Source organism: Macrobrachium rosenbergii, chromosome 30 (assembly GCF_040412425.1).
Source record: "Macrobrachium rosenbergii isolate ZJJX-2024 chromosome 30, ASM4041242v1, whole genome shotgun sequence".
NCBI lineage: Eukaryota > Metazoa > Arthropoda > Malacostraca > Decapoda > Palaemonidae > Macrobrachium > Macrobrachium rosenbergii.
The window spans coordinates 14,822,732-14,838,500 of record NC_089770.1 but is presented as its reverse complement, the minus strand read 5'-3'; the positions used below and the strand labels follow the sequence as shown (position 1 = coordinate 14,838,500).

The window sequence follows — 15,769 nt, the reverse complement described above, 5'->3', positions numbered from 1 at the left end:
ATTTTCAGACAACTTTGTTGGCATTTCATTTTCATCGGTGGTGTTAGTTGAAGTTACCCATAGCATTCAATTATAGAAAACGGGTATGTATTTTATGGTAAACCCCACAAGTTTTATATGGCGGCCACACCTCTGTTTTGATATTCATAACAGGGGCGTCATTTCAGATTCTTGTTGTGGGGGAGGGGCAAAGACGGTTTGGCATGCGAAGCGAGCATAGAGCTGTTTTTTTTTTTAATTTGAGCTGTTTTATGTGTTTTTAAAGCCACATGAGCAAGGTATTTCAACAAAATAGGCAGACAAACAATGTCTGATAGAGAAATTTAGATAGATAGATAGATATAACTTAATGTGATGACATTTCAATTTCGGTAGGAATAATGGAAAACCAGCTGCTGTTACTTCTTGGGGCTGGGGGGCGGGGTGAGGGGGCAAGTTCAGGCTGGGGGAAGCAACTTGAGTCTTGGGGGCAGTTGCCAGCCCCCCCAAATGACGCCCCTGATTCATAATGTTCATAGCTCTTGTTTTTAATGATAGTTTATTTAAATTTACTTAAATTCTGTAGAAAATTACTCAAATCGTACTTAATTTTCCTTATACGTTTTTAAAATTTAATGAAATGTGTGTTAAGAGACATTACAGCTAAACAAGATCGACCCTGTGGGGCCAGTACCGTCAGTGCACCTCATGCGGTGCACTGTAGGCACTGCTTAAGGTTCTTTGCAGCGTCCCTTCGGCCACTAGCTGCAACCCCTTTTGTTCCTTTTACTATACCTCCTTTCACATTCTCTTTCCTCCATCTCACTTTCCACCCTCTCCTCACAGTGGGTTCATAGTGCAACCGCGAGGTTTTCCTCCTGTTACACCTTTCAAACCTTTTGCTGTCAATTTCTGTTTCAGCGCTGAATAACCTCATTGGTCCCAGTGCTCGGCCTTTGGCCTAAATTTTGTATCCAATTCAGTTGAGCAAGATCGAGTGGGCCTATGTGGTCACGTAGTGTTTAGTAATGACCCAATTTAATGACAGTTTTTTTCTCTCTCTCTCTTCTTGTAAGACAGGCATTACAGTTCTATTTTAATCAAATACCCAGATGGCTGACGACACTAATTAAAATTCTATCAGTTTTTCTTAGACTTAGCAGTGTGGTTGTCCTCAGTACTAGGCCCACTCAGGTCCTAATGCATTTCGCTTGCAACAGTGAAAGGGGCTTAGGGGAAGCCCATAAGCCTATCTATTGAGTACCAAGGAGCCACTGCCTGGTTCTCCGAGGTCCTAGAATAGGTGGAGAATGGCGTTGGCCTTCAGTTTTCAGATGCTGTTTTTGTTATTAAATGTCAAAATTGCACTGTGAAATACTTTCCATTGCAAGTGCACTTATTATCGAACTTGAGCCCACACTCAAGCACGCTTTTATTTTTTTATATTTTACCTTATTTATTTGTTTATATTTCTATAAACTTGAATATTCATTTAGTGAATACAGTTGTTACAGAGACAAACAGACACATACACATATATATATATATATATATATATATATATATATATATATATATATATATATATATATATATATATATATATATATATATATATATATATATATATATATACATATATATTTATATTACATTATGTTATGTTATATAGCCAGGAACAAGACGGAGATATTTAAAGGCATAAGTACCAAGCGCTTTCGTGTGTTTAACATATACTCTTTTTCCAGTACATTACAAATGAAATACAATGAAGGGCGTCCTTAAGCTGTATTTCATTTTGTATGGTACTATATATTCTGAAAAAGAGTAATATTAAATGCACGAAGGCACAGGGTACCATGCCTTTAATACTCCTACTTGTTCCTAACTTCTTTTCAGTATATAGAGTATATATATATATATATATATATATATATATATATATATATATATATATATATATATATATATATATATATATATTATCCTCATTGTGAATATGTGATGATGATAATAAAAACAGTAATATTAATGGTACCTTTTGCAGCTTTAGATCAGTTGCAATTCAGATGCAGATTCAGACATTACTTTTTGCATTAATTAAAAAAAACCGGACTTTCAACATTCTCTTTAATATGGGACAGACAAAATTATTATTTTCATTAAAATCTTTCTAACAGACTGTTTCTAGGGTCTTCTCTCCTACATAAACAGACTAACAAGTAACATTAATGATTAGTCTGTTAAATTTTCTGTAAGATGCGCAAACTTAACTAACCAGATGACTGACATCTTTAACATTATTAGACGCAAACCAGGCAATATTTAATAACACCGGGAGCGTTCTCTCTCAATAAAGGCTAGAATTCCATCACGGAAATCCCCATCAATCAATATGAGAATTAAAATACTTTTGGCGGGAGAGAACGCGCCCTAAAAACATTGTTCGATCTCCCCCACCACCACAATAAACGCTTCGTTATTCCAATGACAGCGTGTAAAATCTGGAAGTGAACGACAGAACTCCCGCTTTTTATGAGGTGGGGAGACTTGCAGTGACTCTGAATCGACTATATATCGGATAGGAAGGGAGGAATGGGTTAATAAAGAAAACTTTTTCGGTCTATAAAGGGTTTAGAGAGAAGGAGAGAGAGAGAGAGTGAGAGATGAGCAGGTTAGTCTTTCCTATATTCTTTTTTATTATAAAACAAAAATAATAGTAAAAGCGATGAGAGAGAGAGAGAGAGAGAGAGAGAGAGAGAGAGAGAGAGAGAGAGAGAGAGAGAGAGAGAGAGAGAGATGGGTAACGAAAAACCTGAAAGTACTTGTTTGATGCTATAAAAAAAAAATAAAAAGAAATAAAACAAAGAGAGAGAGAGAGAGAGAGATTGATTCATTTATTTATTAAAATTTTACCTGGCGTCACCTCTCAGGTACTCGACGAGAGAGAGAGAGAGAGAGAGAGAGAGAGAGAGAGAGAGAGAGAGAGAGAGAGAGAGAGAGAGAGAGAGACAAACCCATTGTAAAGTCTGGAGACACCTGTCTTCAAAGAAAATGAAAGAGAGAGAGAGAGAGAGAGAGAGAGAGGAGAAGGATGTTCTTACTAAAGGCAGCGAAATCATCCCTTAGGGACCTTACCCTCGTCTGTTGGTCCCAAATTGAATAACCGCTCGATTTGATGGCCGGCCGGTGTCCCCTATTTACCACAAGAAAAAAACTATTTTTTTTATTCTCGCTTAGCTAAGGGAGTGAGTGAGTGAGTGAGTGAGTGCGGACGCTGGAAGGGGAGATACAATGTCGACTGATTCTCGTGTTACAGTGAACTATAATCCTAAACTTTTCTTCTGTATGAGACTGTTTCCCAATTTTCAGAAGTCTAGAGTCACAACCCGTGATGCATTATGGGTTATTGCATTGCTGTTTGCATCTGCATAAAAGTATGATGTAGAAGTATGTAGCCCTATACCCTTCATGTTTCCTAAAGGCTAGTCACCACTTCCCAAATTCTAAACTCAAAGCTTTTATCCTCACTAACAGTAATTCACCATCATCCTCAACCTCGCCGAGTGGGCGGGGCTTAAGACTGAAGATAAGCTGCACAGAGTCCTCTTAAGATTTTAGTGCTTGTTTTTACACTTGATGCCCCTTAGGGTAGTGCCATCAGTGCACCTCATACGGTGCACTGTAGACATTACTTAAGGTCCTTTGCAACATAGCGTACCTTCGGCCCCTAACTGCAACCCCTTTCATTCCTTTTACTGTAGCTCCTTTCATATTCTCTCTTCCATCTTACTTTCAACCCTGTCCTAACAATTGATTCATAGTGCAACTGCGAGGTTTTCCTCCTGTTACACCTTTCAAACCTTTCACTGTCAGTTTCTGTTTCAGCGCTGAATGACCTCATAGGTCCCAGTGCTTGGCCTTTGGTCTAAATTCTATATTCAGTTCAATTTACACTTGGTGAGAAGAATTTTACATTATTATCCTTGAAAGCTTTCATAGACTTTGCTCCAATTTGCTCTACTTATCTTGATAAAATTTCCTGGTTTATCATCATCATCATTACCCTTATTTAATCTCACCCTGATAAAGTATAGGCTCTATTTTTGGCTCCTTAGTAGATAAAGATGTTTGTTTTCGTTTTTCACTACATTATAAGAAACCAACTTAAGTCATAGGCAGGTCATTAGTTATTAAGTGAACTGGGAAAAAGTTCTTAAGTATGAACTTAAGCCCAAGTTAGAGAACTAAGTAATCTCGTGAGTAACTTTTGAAAATTAGAATAGATATTTATGTTATGCTGTCCATGATAACTTTAACGCCCTAAAGTTAGATTATTTAGTCCAATATAACTTCAAGTGGAGGAAATATTAAGGGGTTTTGACCAAATTTACTAAAAACATCGAAGTATTTAGGTAAGTAATGGCTAGAGAACCTTTAAAAGGGTAACGTAGATTATGAAATGTTAGCCAAGGTAACTTGACAAGCCTAGATTTGAGAACTGACTACTCAAGCCTAGTTTAGAGTTGTTAATTTGGTAGATTCGATAAGAAACCTACTTCCAATGAGTGGCACAACCTAGTAACTATGTAGTGGATTTTCATATCATGCTGTTAACAGCTACGCAGAATCTTGTAATGGGAACCTTCTTTAATGAGTGGAAAATAAAGTAAATTAGGTGAATAAAGAAATGACTGAATACCTTTCATTGTCATGTACTGTTCATATTAGTATTTAGAATTATTGGATTCTTTATAAGCTGATTCTCACGACCAATTTTCTTTGCCGCAGGCGTGGCGACAACTCCAACGGAAACTCAGACAATGGCGATGGCAGGAGTCCGGGGACTACGGCAGTCCGGAACAGCATCTTGGATGACCGTTGCCCAGCCCCACCTAAGCACGTCCATGGACAACCCCGAAACATCATCACCATCTCACAACTTACCAACGGCCGTTGAGTTTGAGTTCTTGGACGGTAAAAGCAGTAGGCGCAACACAGCAGTCAACTTCGCTCTTCATTCTCCCCCTCCTTCCCAAGTAGCTCAGGGTCCACCGCTGAGAAACTACAGCGAGTCAGAGAGCATGCAGGACTATCATCCAACTTACTACCAGAATGGGAACCTAACTCCTCAGGCTAGTTGTCAGCCTGTGATTCTAGAAGAGAAGAAATTCCGGAATGTCTGGTCGACTACCAGGGTGTACCCTGCTAGTAGAGTTGGTGACATGCCAGTCTGTCATTCATGCCTCGAAGCTTTGTCGTTACCTGATGTAAACAACACCAGCTATGTATGGGAGGATGATCAAGGCCATCGGGAGTCAGTGCAACAACACTCACCTTTTGGTAAAACGTCCTCTTTCAGGCAGCGCAGGGGTATGAGTGCAGGCTTCGAAGATGCTGATGACAACACTTCACCCATCGTGCGTGGAAGGTATTCCCACTATATCAAGCGACCAAGGAGGAATATGGGTGACAAATCCATTTACAGAAGCTTAGAGAGAGGAACCAGGAGGAGAACTTTTGACTACCGGAGTCGCACGTCGTCTCAAGACAAGTATTACTACGAACTGTCCATGCAGAACAAGGAGCACGTTGCCGTAAAAGAAGCATCTGATAGTGGAAATGTTATTAGCAGATTGTCTCACACAAAGAAAAACAGCGAAGTCTTTTTGAAACAGGGTGAACAAATGATGCCGTTGTCAGCTGTTCCAAGAGACGGTGGAGTTCCTGCTCAGGGACAGACTTCTGCTCGCAGTTCTATGGTGATCCCAAGAGGAGAAACAGGAGGCCCAACTTCAGGAGATTCGGGACAGGTGCCTGTTAGTGAAAACTCCACTGGTGCTAGGGAAAAGAGCAACAGGCATGAAAAGGAGACGTTCCGAAGAGATCAGGAGTGTCAATATGAGGGAGATACCAGAGGGGGCTCCGCGCCAAAGTCGACGACCCCTGTGGAGGATGACGGAGACCACTGTGACATAGACATAGAAGCACAAGCATCCCAGATCATTGATGTTGTGGAGCTGCACGCCCAGAGCAATTGCAAGACATCTTGAACGAGGAAATTCTAGGGGGAAAATTAATTGAAATGTGCTTGACGAGTTTTATAATGGAAGATGTTTTATATTTACCACAACAGTCATATCATTGCTGTCTCTCAGAATTGCCATTTACTCCTTAAACTTACCTTTGTCTTCTCCAAGATATTTTCGTACTGCATTTCATACTTACAAGTGACTGTGTCTGTTAAGGGTCAGTGATGCCTTGCTACCAGAACATTTGAATAGTGAGAAAATCAAGGTTTTTCCTTTAATAGAAGCATTTATTGGGTTTATTTTAACCCAGTGAGGGAAGGTGATCGCTGAAAAGAATATTGCCACCAAAAACTTATAAAATTATGGGTAGTACTAATCCATCTCACCAATGTACATACAGTCGTGTGCAAGAAATGTCGTTTTCACATGATTTAAAAGCAGCTTTTTTTATATTAGAGTTTATAAAAACATATTAGGAATTCATTGAGTTGTACAGTGCTAGTTATTAATTGAAACTGAACTGGTAAATGGGCACACCTGTTTGTCTTTTGTTTTTTAAACTTAACAGGTAACTGGGTATGGTAGTTTTGCATATCTTGAGACTGAACAGGTAGGGTAAACTTATTGTCATTCTTGAAACTGAACAGTTGAAAAGGTAAGGTTACCTGTTCTTGAAATTAAACAGGTAAAAAAAGAGTACAGTTATCTGTGAGCTCTTGAAACTTAATAGGTGAAAAGGTACGGTTACCTATTCTGCCTTAAAATGGAAACCTGTAGTATCTGGAAAATTTTCGAAATTGAGAAACGCCACCTATTGGACTCATGAAACACTAATACACAAGTTACTCCAGTTTCAGAATGATTCTTCGATGCTTTCCACGAGTATTTAGGGGGTCCCATTTGAAGTATCTGCAAAATCAGTAGTAAGGCAAGGGAAAACTGCATTAAATACCATTTTTCTCAGTTTTGTATTTTTGCAGATACTGCAGTCTTCCAATTTAGGGCAGTATTCTTGAAATAAAACAGGTGAAAAAAAGACTACAGTTACCTGTGAGTTATTGAAACTGAACAGGTAATAAGGTAAGGTTGCTAATTATTTCATGAAACGAAACAGGGAAAATGGTACTATTGTTTCTATTTTTTGAAACTGAACCGGTGAAAAGGTACTGTTGCCAGGTTAAGAGGCACGGTTACCAATTCTTGCAATCGAACAGGTAAAAAGGGTACAGTTCCTTGTCATTTGTCGAAACTGAAACAATAAATTGGTAAGAAGTCACTTATATGGGAAGTCTGTACTCTGTATAACATTCTTCCAGAGGGCAACCCTCCCCAAAGAGAGCTAAGGGCACCATGCCAAATACCGTCCAACCACGACCTTCAGACACCCAGACATGAATGCAGTGAGTATCAAGGTCTTTAGACCTTGGTGTGTATAATCTTTCAAACACACACACAGACGCATGCGCACAAACAACGCACACGTGCGCTGGCGAGATTATTCGCGTTTTATTTAGCTTATTTAGGTATCCATTTATTTTCTAACGCTTGTCAAAGTCGACAAAGCTGACGAGAAGCAGTGACGTACACATCACCGAAGAGATGGCTGAGAATGATAGACCTAGTTAGAAAACCAGACGCTTGCACGTCTTGCGTTTGTTATGACTTCTTTGTGCTTGGTTTTCGTGTTTTGTCTTTGTTCGTTTTGTTTATGGCATATTTCGTGCCTGTTGAAACGTATTATTTTCTTTCATTCTTTCCTGTGTTTTGAGAAATGTAATGACGTCAAAATATCCACTTGTTTCCTTAGCCGATTCATCAATTATTGTGCGCATGCAAAAACGTCCATGTACGCATCTTAGTTTTTTTTTTTTTGTATGCAAGCACGCATTCATGCATATATTTATCTAAATATTTTTCATAATTACGAAGCATTATGGAATGATTTCATGTGAATTGGGCCTATAGGTCTATCGTACTTGTCAGGGAAGCCTCCTAGTCGGATATAGGCCTACGGTATTTGTCTTAAAAAATCTACGCAGAAATCTGGCTTGATGTGATTAAGATTCCTCTACAGGAGGATTGAAACGTAAAATATATCAGAAAGTATCTTCATGACTCATTCTATAGAAAAATGAAAATAAATATTAAATTATTACATTAATATCAAAACTGTAAAATGGTTTAGTAGATTTCTTTTTGTTATTTTGTATTTTGTATTGATGCCACTGATTTAAAAAGAACACATTTGTTATAATTTTTTTTATAAATATCTATTATATATACACTAATAATGTATGTTGTGTCAGTGTGATGGGATGCTTCGGCTGATAATGAATGTCATTGTATCCATACAATGTACATAAATGTCATCATCTTTGTCTAATATAATTTTGCAAGTCCAGATGTATTTTAATAACCCTAATGTTCACTTTAATTATATATAATATATATATATATATATATATATATATATATATATATATATATATATATATATATATATATATATATATATATATATATATATATATATATATATATATAATACTGTATGATCCGTTTAATTTATCAGTACAGAGAGAGAGAGAGAGAGAAAGAGCGAGAGATACGTCAATCCATGCATCTCTGCATCGCATGCAATATGCAGGAGGCAATCAATTGCGCATGCGCTCCTCCCGCTTCTTCTGTGATTTCTTGTGGCAGGGAGATATATATTCATATATTCAGGTAGTCTGAGGTGTACGCCATGTTGGCATAAGATTAATAATCTCCAGTCTTCTAGACGTTGACGATTTGCTCTCTCTCTCTCTCTCTCTCTCTCTCTCTCTCTCTCTCTCTCTCTCTCTCTCTCTCTCTCTCTCTGTAAGCCTGTGGCAATTACGTGCAGAAAATAATAATAGATGGAAGTACTACACTGCCTTTTTTAAATTGTATTGACTCTGGGCCTAAAGTCACGAGACGTATGAGAATCATGGAACATACGGCATAGAGAATGAAAGCTAGAAGAGGAGAAGAAATTAGAATAAGTAGGAGGAGAGAGGTGAGAATTGAAAACAGGAGAATGATAAGAATATCGATTCAATTTACCACTGCAGTGAATGATTTTATCAAAAAATTAGACCGAGAGAGAGAGAGAAAATAGACTGATGATCCTGTTATTAGTTTTGGTGATGATGTACTACGAACAATGAGGTATCTCATTCACATCTTAGGTCTAGAGAGAGAGAGAGAGAGAGCATGGAATCTATGTATGGTCATTTTTCATTATAAAAGTAATAGGGTCTAATTACCCGCGAAATCAAATACAAGATTTCCTTAATATAAGAGAGAACATACACGAAAGATACAGTATTTAATATTAATTAGACATTCATAAGATAATAATAAACAAAACAATTACGTTCATAGGCCTAACGACTTAACGCTGACGTCTTATTGTGCTTAAATGTAGACGACCTTCTAAAACACTTTTAAATATAATTCGTTGAATATTTCTCCTTAATTACATCTTTTACGACTTGAACAGAGGACAGTAATTGCCTCGTTACTAGCTGTTTTGTTAATTTTGTTTGTAGTCCTTGTTTGGTTCTGTTATAGCTCGTGTACGAAATCATAAAACTTAGTTCTGCGTCTTCGTACAGCGTCGGTGTCGTATCACTGTTCGCGAGTGTGTTTTAGCTTTTTTATTTTATTTTTTATTTTGTTTGAAACTGGGTCTCGTCATTACTCATGTAGGAGACCACTGACCACCTAAAAAATGTGCTTTAAGGTTAATAGGCTTGAATGGTCAGGTCACAGATGTGTGTCCTTGGGGTCATCACTACAGAAAGGTGTGGAAAAGCTTATAGTGTTACACCATATGGCAAACTGTCTTCCGTTTTATGAAGGAATCACGTGTCCCTAGGTAAGGAAGTGAGAATTTGAATCATATGCTGAGAATTTACGTAAAAATGAATAATTCTTACATTTTTTTATTATTATTCCTTATGTTTATTTGTTCTAATCTGTGGAAAGTGGGCTAGCCAATAATTATGACCCTTAACGTTATATTAGGTCATATTAGGCTGAGTAGACTATGCAAGGCTTTTACCCCATTTTTGAAATCCAATACAAAAATTTGAGAGCAGAAATGGAGGTTATACTGTGATACTGTAATTCGTCGCTAAAGACATGAATATGTGTTTTTGTAACTGGTTAGCCTATTTACAGAAATACATTCTAACATGACTCCTGTGACCTAACCCAAACTGTGGTGCTAGGATCTGACCTGGCAGAGGGGCCTTCACCATCCCTACTCTAGCCTGACCAAGACTGCAATAGAGGTAAATACAGGGGCACATCCAAATTTAACCCAATCTAGCCTAGGGTACTGGGTCCTTCTCTGGCTGACCCCCCCCCTAAATAAGCAGAGCAAGAGTGGCATTAAAACATTACCCAAAGTATAGGGATGCTCCATATTTAAACCTTGCCTAATCTGACTTGGTATAGGGTACCTAGTCCTCAGTCTAACTTGAGAAGAAACTGTAACCTAGCCTGTCACATAATGCTATGTCCTTCTTAGGCACTGAGTGGAGGCTTTGCACTCTCTTGACCACCTAGCCTAACCTGACCTATTATTGACCGGAAAATGTACAAATCTTTTGTACTATTATCATAAAATAAATGTTATAAAGGTTATTCTTCATTTCCCGCCATATTACATAGGAAAAAAATGCAGAAAGGACCATATGACTGTTGGTAATATTGCATTTTGTGTTAGCAGGACTTTAGTGTAACGAATGTAAAGCAATTTCTCTTTAGTATCGTGTAGCCTAATCTAACCTGTCATGGGGACTCTATAACCTAACCTGTCACAGGGACTTTATTAACCTAATCTATCATGGCGACTATAACCTAACCTGTATTGGGAACTCGATAACCTACTATATTTGTTCATTTTTTTTTAAACTTGATTGGCTTTCTCAGCCGTATTCCTGTATATAGAATTGTAGTGAGTTCAAGGACGCCAATAATGCTTAGGTTTTTATTTATTTTAAAATGACCACGACTGCCAAGAAGCTAGTTAGGAATTTGGTCTTAAATGCATGATAGTCTGATTATAAATCAGTCTTAAAAGTGGCTTTCTCACCTGCAAATAATTCTTAAATGTCCAAAAGTTGTGACCTCAATTATTTCAAGGACTTTGTCAATAGTGGGTAACACGTTTATATACATTTATACTTACACATATATATATATACAAAATAGAAGCTATATATATATATATATATATATATAAATGCAAATATATATATATATAATTATATATATTATATATATATATATATATATGTGTATATATATGTATATATATGTAAATCATATAATATATATATGTATGTATATATATATGTATATATATGTATATATATTATATATATGTATATTTACATGTATATATGTATATATATGTAATATGTATATATATATGTATATGTATATATATATATGTATATGTATATATATATGTATATTATATATATATGTATTTATATATGTATATATATATGTATATATATATATATATATATGTATATATATATATATATTATATATATATAATATATATATTATATATATATTATATATATCAGCAATAGAAGAGTTCCGTGGAAATCGGAGACGAATAACAAATATTAAAACCAGGGCTTGAAAGATCATCATTATTAGTTGCGACTAGTTTCGGAGATTTACATTCCTCCGCCATCGGGTAATCTATAATGGAATATATGTTACATTTAAAATCAATGAAATTATAAATAAAAAGAATTACATACTGCAATGTATAATAACCTAAACACGCAGCAAAATCTTAAGATAAAGAGATACAAACAGAAAATGTTTGTTGCCCAAGAGAGTAGAAATTGAGTCTAAAAACACAGTAATTCAACAGACCTGTCATTGTTACAAAGATAGGGTTTGTCTCTTAGGGTATATAGAGACTCGACAACTCGAGCTTCGAGCTCCTTTTCGTTGGTCCTGCAAGTGAGGAGGACTGAAAAAAGAATCTAAATTTATAGGATGGTCATATTCTTCAGCGTTGACGAATGGCGCAATGCGATGGTTTGCTTAATGGCCTATTCGTCCTAACAGGTCTTCCAATATGTTCGAAGATGCGAACTCAGAACTGCCGCGTTGATATCCCGAAGTACATTGCACTACAGCAGTGACACTTGTACTTATAAACAATAGAAGACTGCGGGTCAGTTGGTATCACATCCTTGAACCTGAAGAATTTTTACAGAAAGATGAAACACAATAAAAACCTTTACATAAAATCTTTCTCCATATCCTATGGTGTTCCATATGATAAAGTGCATTTAATTACTCGAGTAGAATTCTCTCCGTTACGGAGAAAAAGATTTTATTGAAAGGTTTGAATTATGCTTTATCTTTCTGTATGGCTAATTATATCGACCACTTTTGCACGTTTGGAATCTTTTTCAAAGGCATACTTAACCATTCCTTTTATGATAGGGATAATAAAGGTTTTGAGTTTTTCAGGTGCTCATTGAAGCATCCAGCGTTTTCTTAATTTTATGATAGGGATAGAAATTATTTTGTACATAATATTTCCAAGGAAGAACACGAAGTTTTGAAGAAACTGGCTATCGATAAATCTGTAGTAATTTTTAAACCAGATAAAGGTAAAGGAGTAGTTTTGATGAATAAGGATGATTATATTTCTAAAATACTTAGTATATTGAGTAATCATACCAAATTCAAATCTGTTAAAGATATTCTGTTGACTATTCTAAACAAGGAAGAGAAAACAAACAGGTTTTTAAGAAAACTGAAATCTGGAGGTGGTGTTGATGACTTTATGTATTCTAGGCTTTTCACGTAAGGCTCAAAACCAGGTATTTTATACGGTTTACCTAAGGCCCATTAAGAAGATTGCCCGTTAAGACCAATAATGTCTGCTATTGGTACATTTAATTACAAGTTAGCAAAATTTCTGGTACCCATTCGAACACCAGTCGTCTCCAACCAGTACAGTGTCAAAAATTCATTTACTTTTGTAAAAGAAATTTTTGAAATGAATTATGAGCAATGTGTAATGGCCAGTTGTGACATTAAATCTGTTTACTACCATACCCTTAAATGAAACAATTGACTTGTGTGAACGATTTGTTTAAAGATACCGATGAAATTGAAAACTTTTCCAAACAATAGCTTCATCAGCTGTTATCACTAGCTGTAAGTGATTGTTTCTTTGTTTCACAAGGAGACAAATTAGCAATAGATGCAACATGTCAAACCACCGTTGATGATGTTGGTGTTGTAAGTTTTCGTCAAATAAAGAGAGGTGTGAGAAGTTAAGTATATCTCAGTTTAACCAGACCACTGAGCTGATTAACAGCTCTCCGAGAGAGGGCTGGCCCGAAGGATTAGATTTATTTTACGTGGCTAAGAACCAATTGGTTACCTAGCAACGGGACTTACAGTTTATTGTGGAATCCGAACCACATTATGACGAGAAATGAATTCCTATCACCAGAAATAAATTCCTCTAATTCTTCATTGCCCGGGCGGTGAGTCGAACGCTGGGCCAACAGCATGCTAGCCGAGAGTTCTACCTACACCGCCAATGAAGAACTAAGAGAGGTATGAGAGATCGGAGAGCTGCATGGGAGGACTGATAATGGGGAAAGGATTTTAGCAGGCGGCAGTAATAGCATGAGGCATTATTTGTATGTATCTGGAAGTACCATATTACGTATGGCAAAGCTCTGTCTAAAATTGACATATTTATGAGGTTAAGGTTAGGGTATAAGTGCTCATGGGAGTATGTTGGTGATGGTAATAATTTTTCGTGCAAATTATGTAACGAGTCAGATTCTCATACTTGGTCATTATGTATTATACTGTACCGAACTTTCAGAATTTAGGGATAGGAGTGTTGATTCAGTTCCAGACCAGGTGTGTTATTTGCTTGACAATAATATGGTTCCAAGAATTATGAAGTTTCCCAATTTCTGTTGGAATAAGTAATTTTGGAATGTGAGTGATGTATTGTTGAAACATTTTGGAGGGTGTACTAGCATGCTGATACACCCCATTTGATGTATATGTAATATATGTTAATAAATTTCTTGAACGTGAGGAGGTATAGAAACAGATTGACGGCGTAGCAATGGGGTAACCCGTTAGGACCAAGACCAGCAAATGCTTTCATTGCTCATTATGAAACAGAATGGTTAAATGAATGTCCTGAAGATTTCAAGCCTTTGGTGTACAGGCGTACGTTGATGATACATTCTTAATCTTTAGACCTATTGACCGCATTTCAGTGTTTTTAGAATGCTTGAACTCGAAGCACAGCAAACATTGAATTCGCTTCGGAAACTGAGGCAGAAGGAAAGAAAGCTGGCCTTTGTTGACGTACTGATCAGCCACAATGAAAATGGTTTTATTACATCTGTTTGTAGGAAACCAACCTTTACGGATTTGACCACCAAAATGTCCTCATTTATTCCTCTTCAGTTCAAGAGAAATTTGGTTACGACCTTAACATCAAGAGCTTTCAATATTTGTTCAGATTATGTTAGTAAGGACTTGGAGTTTAATTTCATGAGCCAGTGCTTATACATTTAATTGGATTTAACAAAAATTATACGAACACGTATATAGGAAAGGATCTTCAAAAATGATTACTTCCAAAAACTACAACTGTCACTGTCAACAGAGCAGTTATGTACTTTCCCATCGCGTTTGCCGGAAATAGGTCTTTTTTAAAAAAAAAAAGGTTAACTTGGTAAACTATTGCATGAATTCTACCCGCAAATAAACATTCGAGTGGTATTTAAGCCAGAATCTACATGGCAAAAATTCTTCAGGTTCAAGGATGTGATACCAACTGAGCTGCAGTTATTTACTGTTTATAAGTACAAGTGTCATTGCTGTAGTGCAATGTACATCGGAAGACCAAAGCGGCAGCTCAGGGTTGGCGTCTTCGAACATATTGGAAGATCTGTTAGGACGAATAGGCCATTAAGCAAACCATCACTTAGCGCCATTCGTCAACACTGAAGAATATGACCATCCTATAAATTTAGATTCTTTTTCAGTCCTCACTTGCAGGACCAACGAAATAGAGCTGGGAGTGGTTGTCTCTAATTACCTTAAGAGACAAACTTCTCTTTGTAATAATGAAAGGTCTGTTGAATTGCTGTGTTTTTAGACTTTTAATTTCTACTCTTTTTGACAACGAACATTTTCTATTTATCTCTATTTTAAGATTTTGCTGCGTGTTTAGGTTTTTATGTCTTGCAGTATGTAATTTTTTTACTTTATAACTTCAATGATTCTAAATGTAACATTATCCATTATAGATTGCCCGATGACGGAGGAATGTAAATCTCCGAAACTAGTTGCAACTAATAAAGATGCTCTTCATTCAAGCCCTGGTTTTGATATTTATTGTATATATATATATATATATATATATATATATATATATATATATATATATATACACACACAACACACACACAAACGTATGAAAGTTTTAGCCAGAACTAAAAAAAAATTTTTTTAGCCATAGTAAATGCAAAACTAAGTTACAAAATAACTTCATTGGGCACTATTGCCTGCTAGATTATGACTTATTGTTTTTTCAGCATCACTGACTTTTTTTATGTTGTCAGGTTAATGTAGACTTGACAATCAGTTCCTCTCTTTTGTAAGTTAATTTGAAATTTTCCTAACTTATTTTT

General features: G+C 36.4%; 1 protein-coding gene and 1 long non-coding RNA gene across 2 annotated transcripts in view; both read left to right on the top strand.

Annotated features, from left to right (window-relative positions):
• The window catches only part of LOC136855075 (uncharacterized), a 19,327-nt gene extending 12,475 nt beyond the window's left edge, over positions 1-6,852 (top strand). The window contains exon 2 of the mRNA XM_067131862.1: positions 4,771-6,852. Coding sequence (XP_066987963.1) covers positions 4,771-6,032 — 1,262 coding nt within the window. The 3' untranslated portion in view covers positions 6,033-6,852. The remainder of the gene's footprint in view (positions 1-4,770) is intronic.
• A 2,730-nt stretch (positions 6,853-9,582) lies between these two features.
• LOC136855074 (uncharacterized) overlaps positions 9,583-15,769 on the top strand; it is a 130,251-nt gene continuing 124,064 nt past the window's right edge. The window contains exon 1 of the long non-coding RNA XR_010857881.1: positions 9,583-9,915. This is a non-coding gene — a long non-coding RNA (uncharacterized lncRNA). The remainder of the gene's footprint in view (positions 9,916-15,769) is intronic.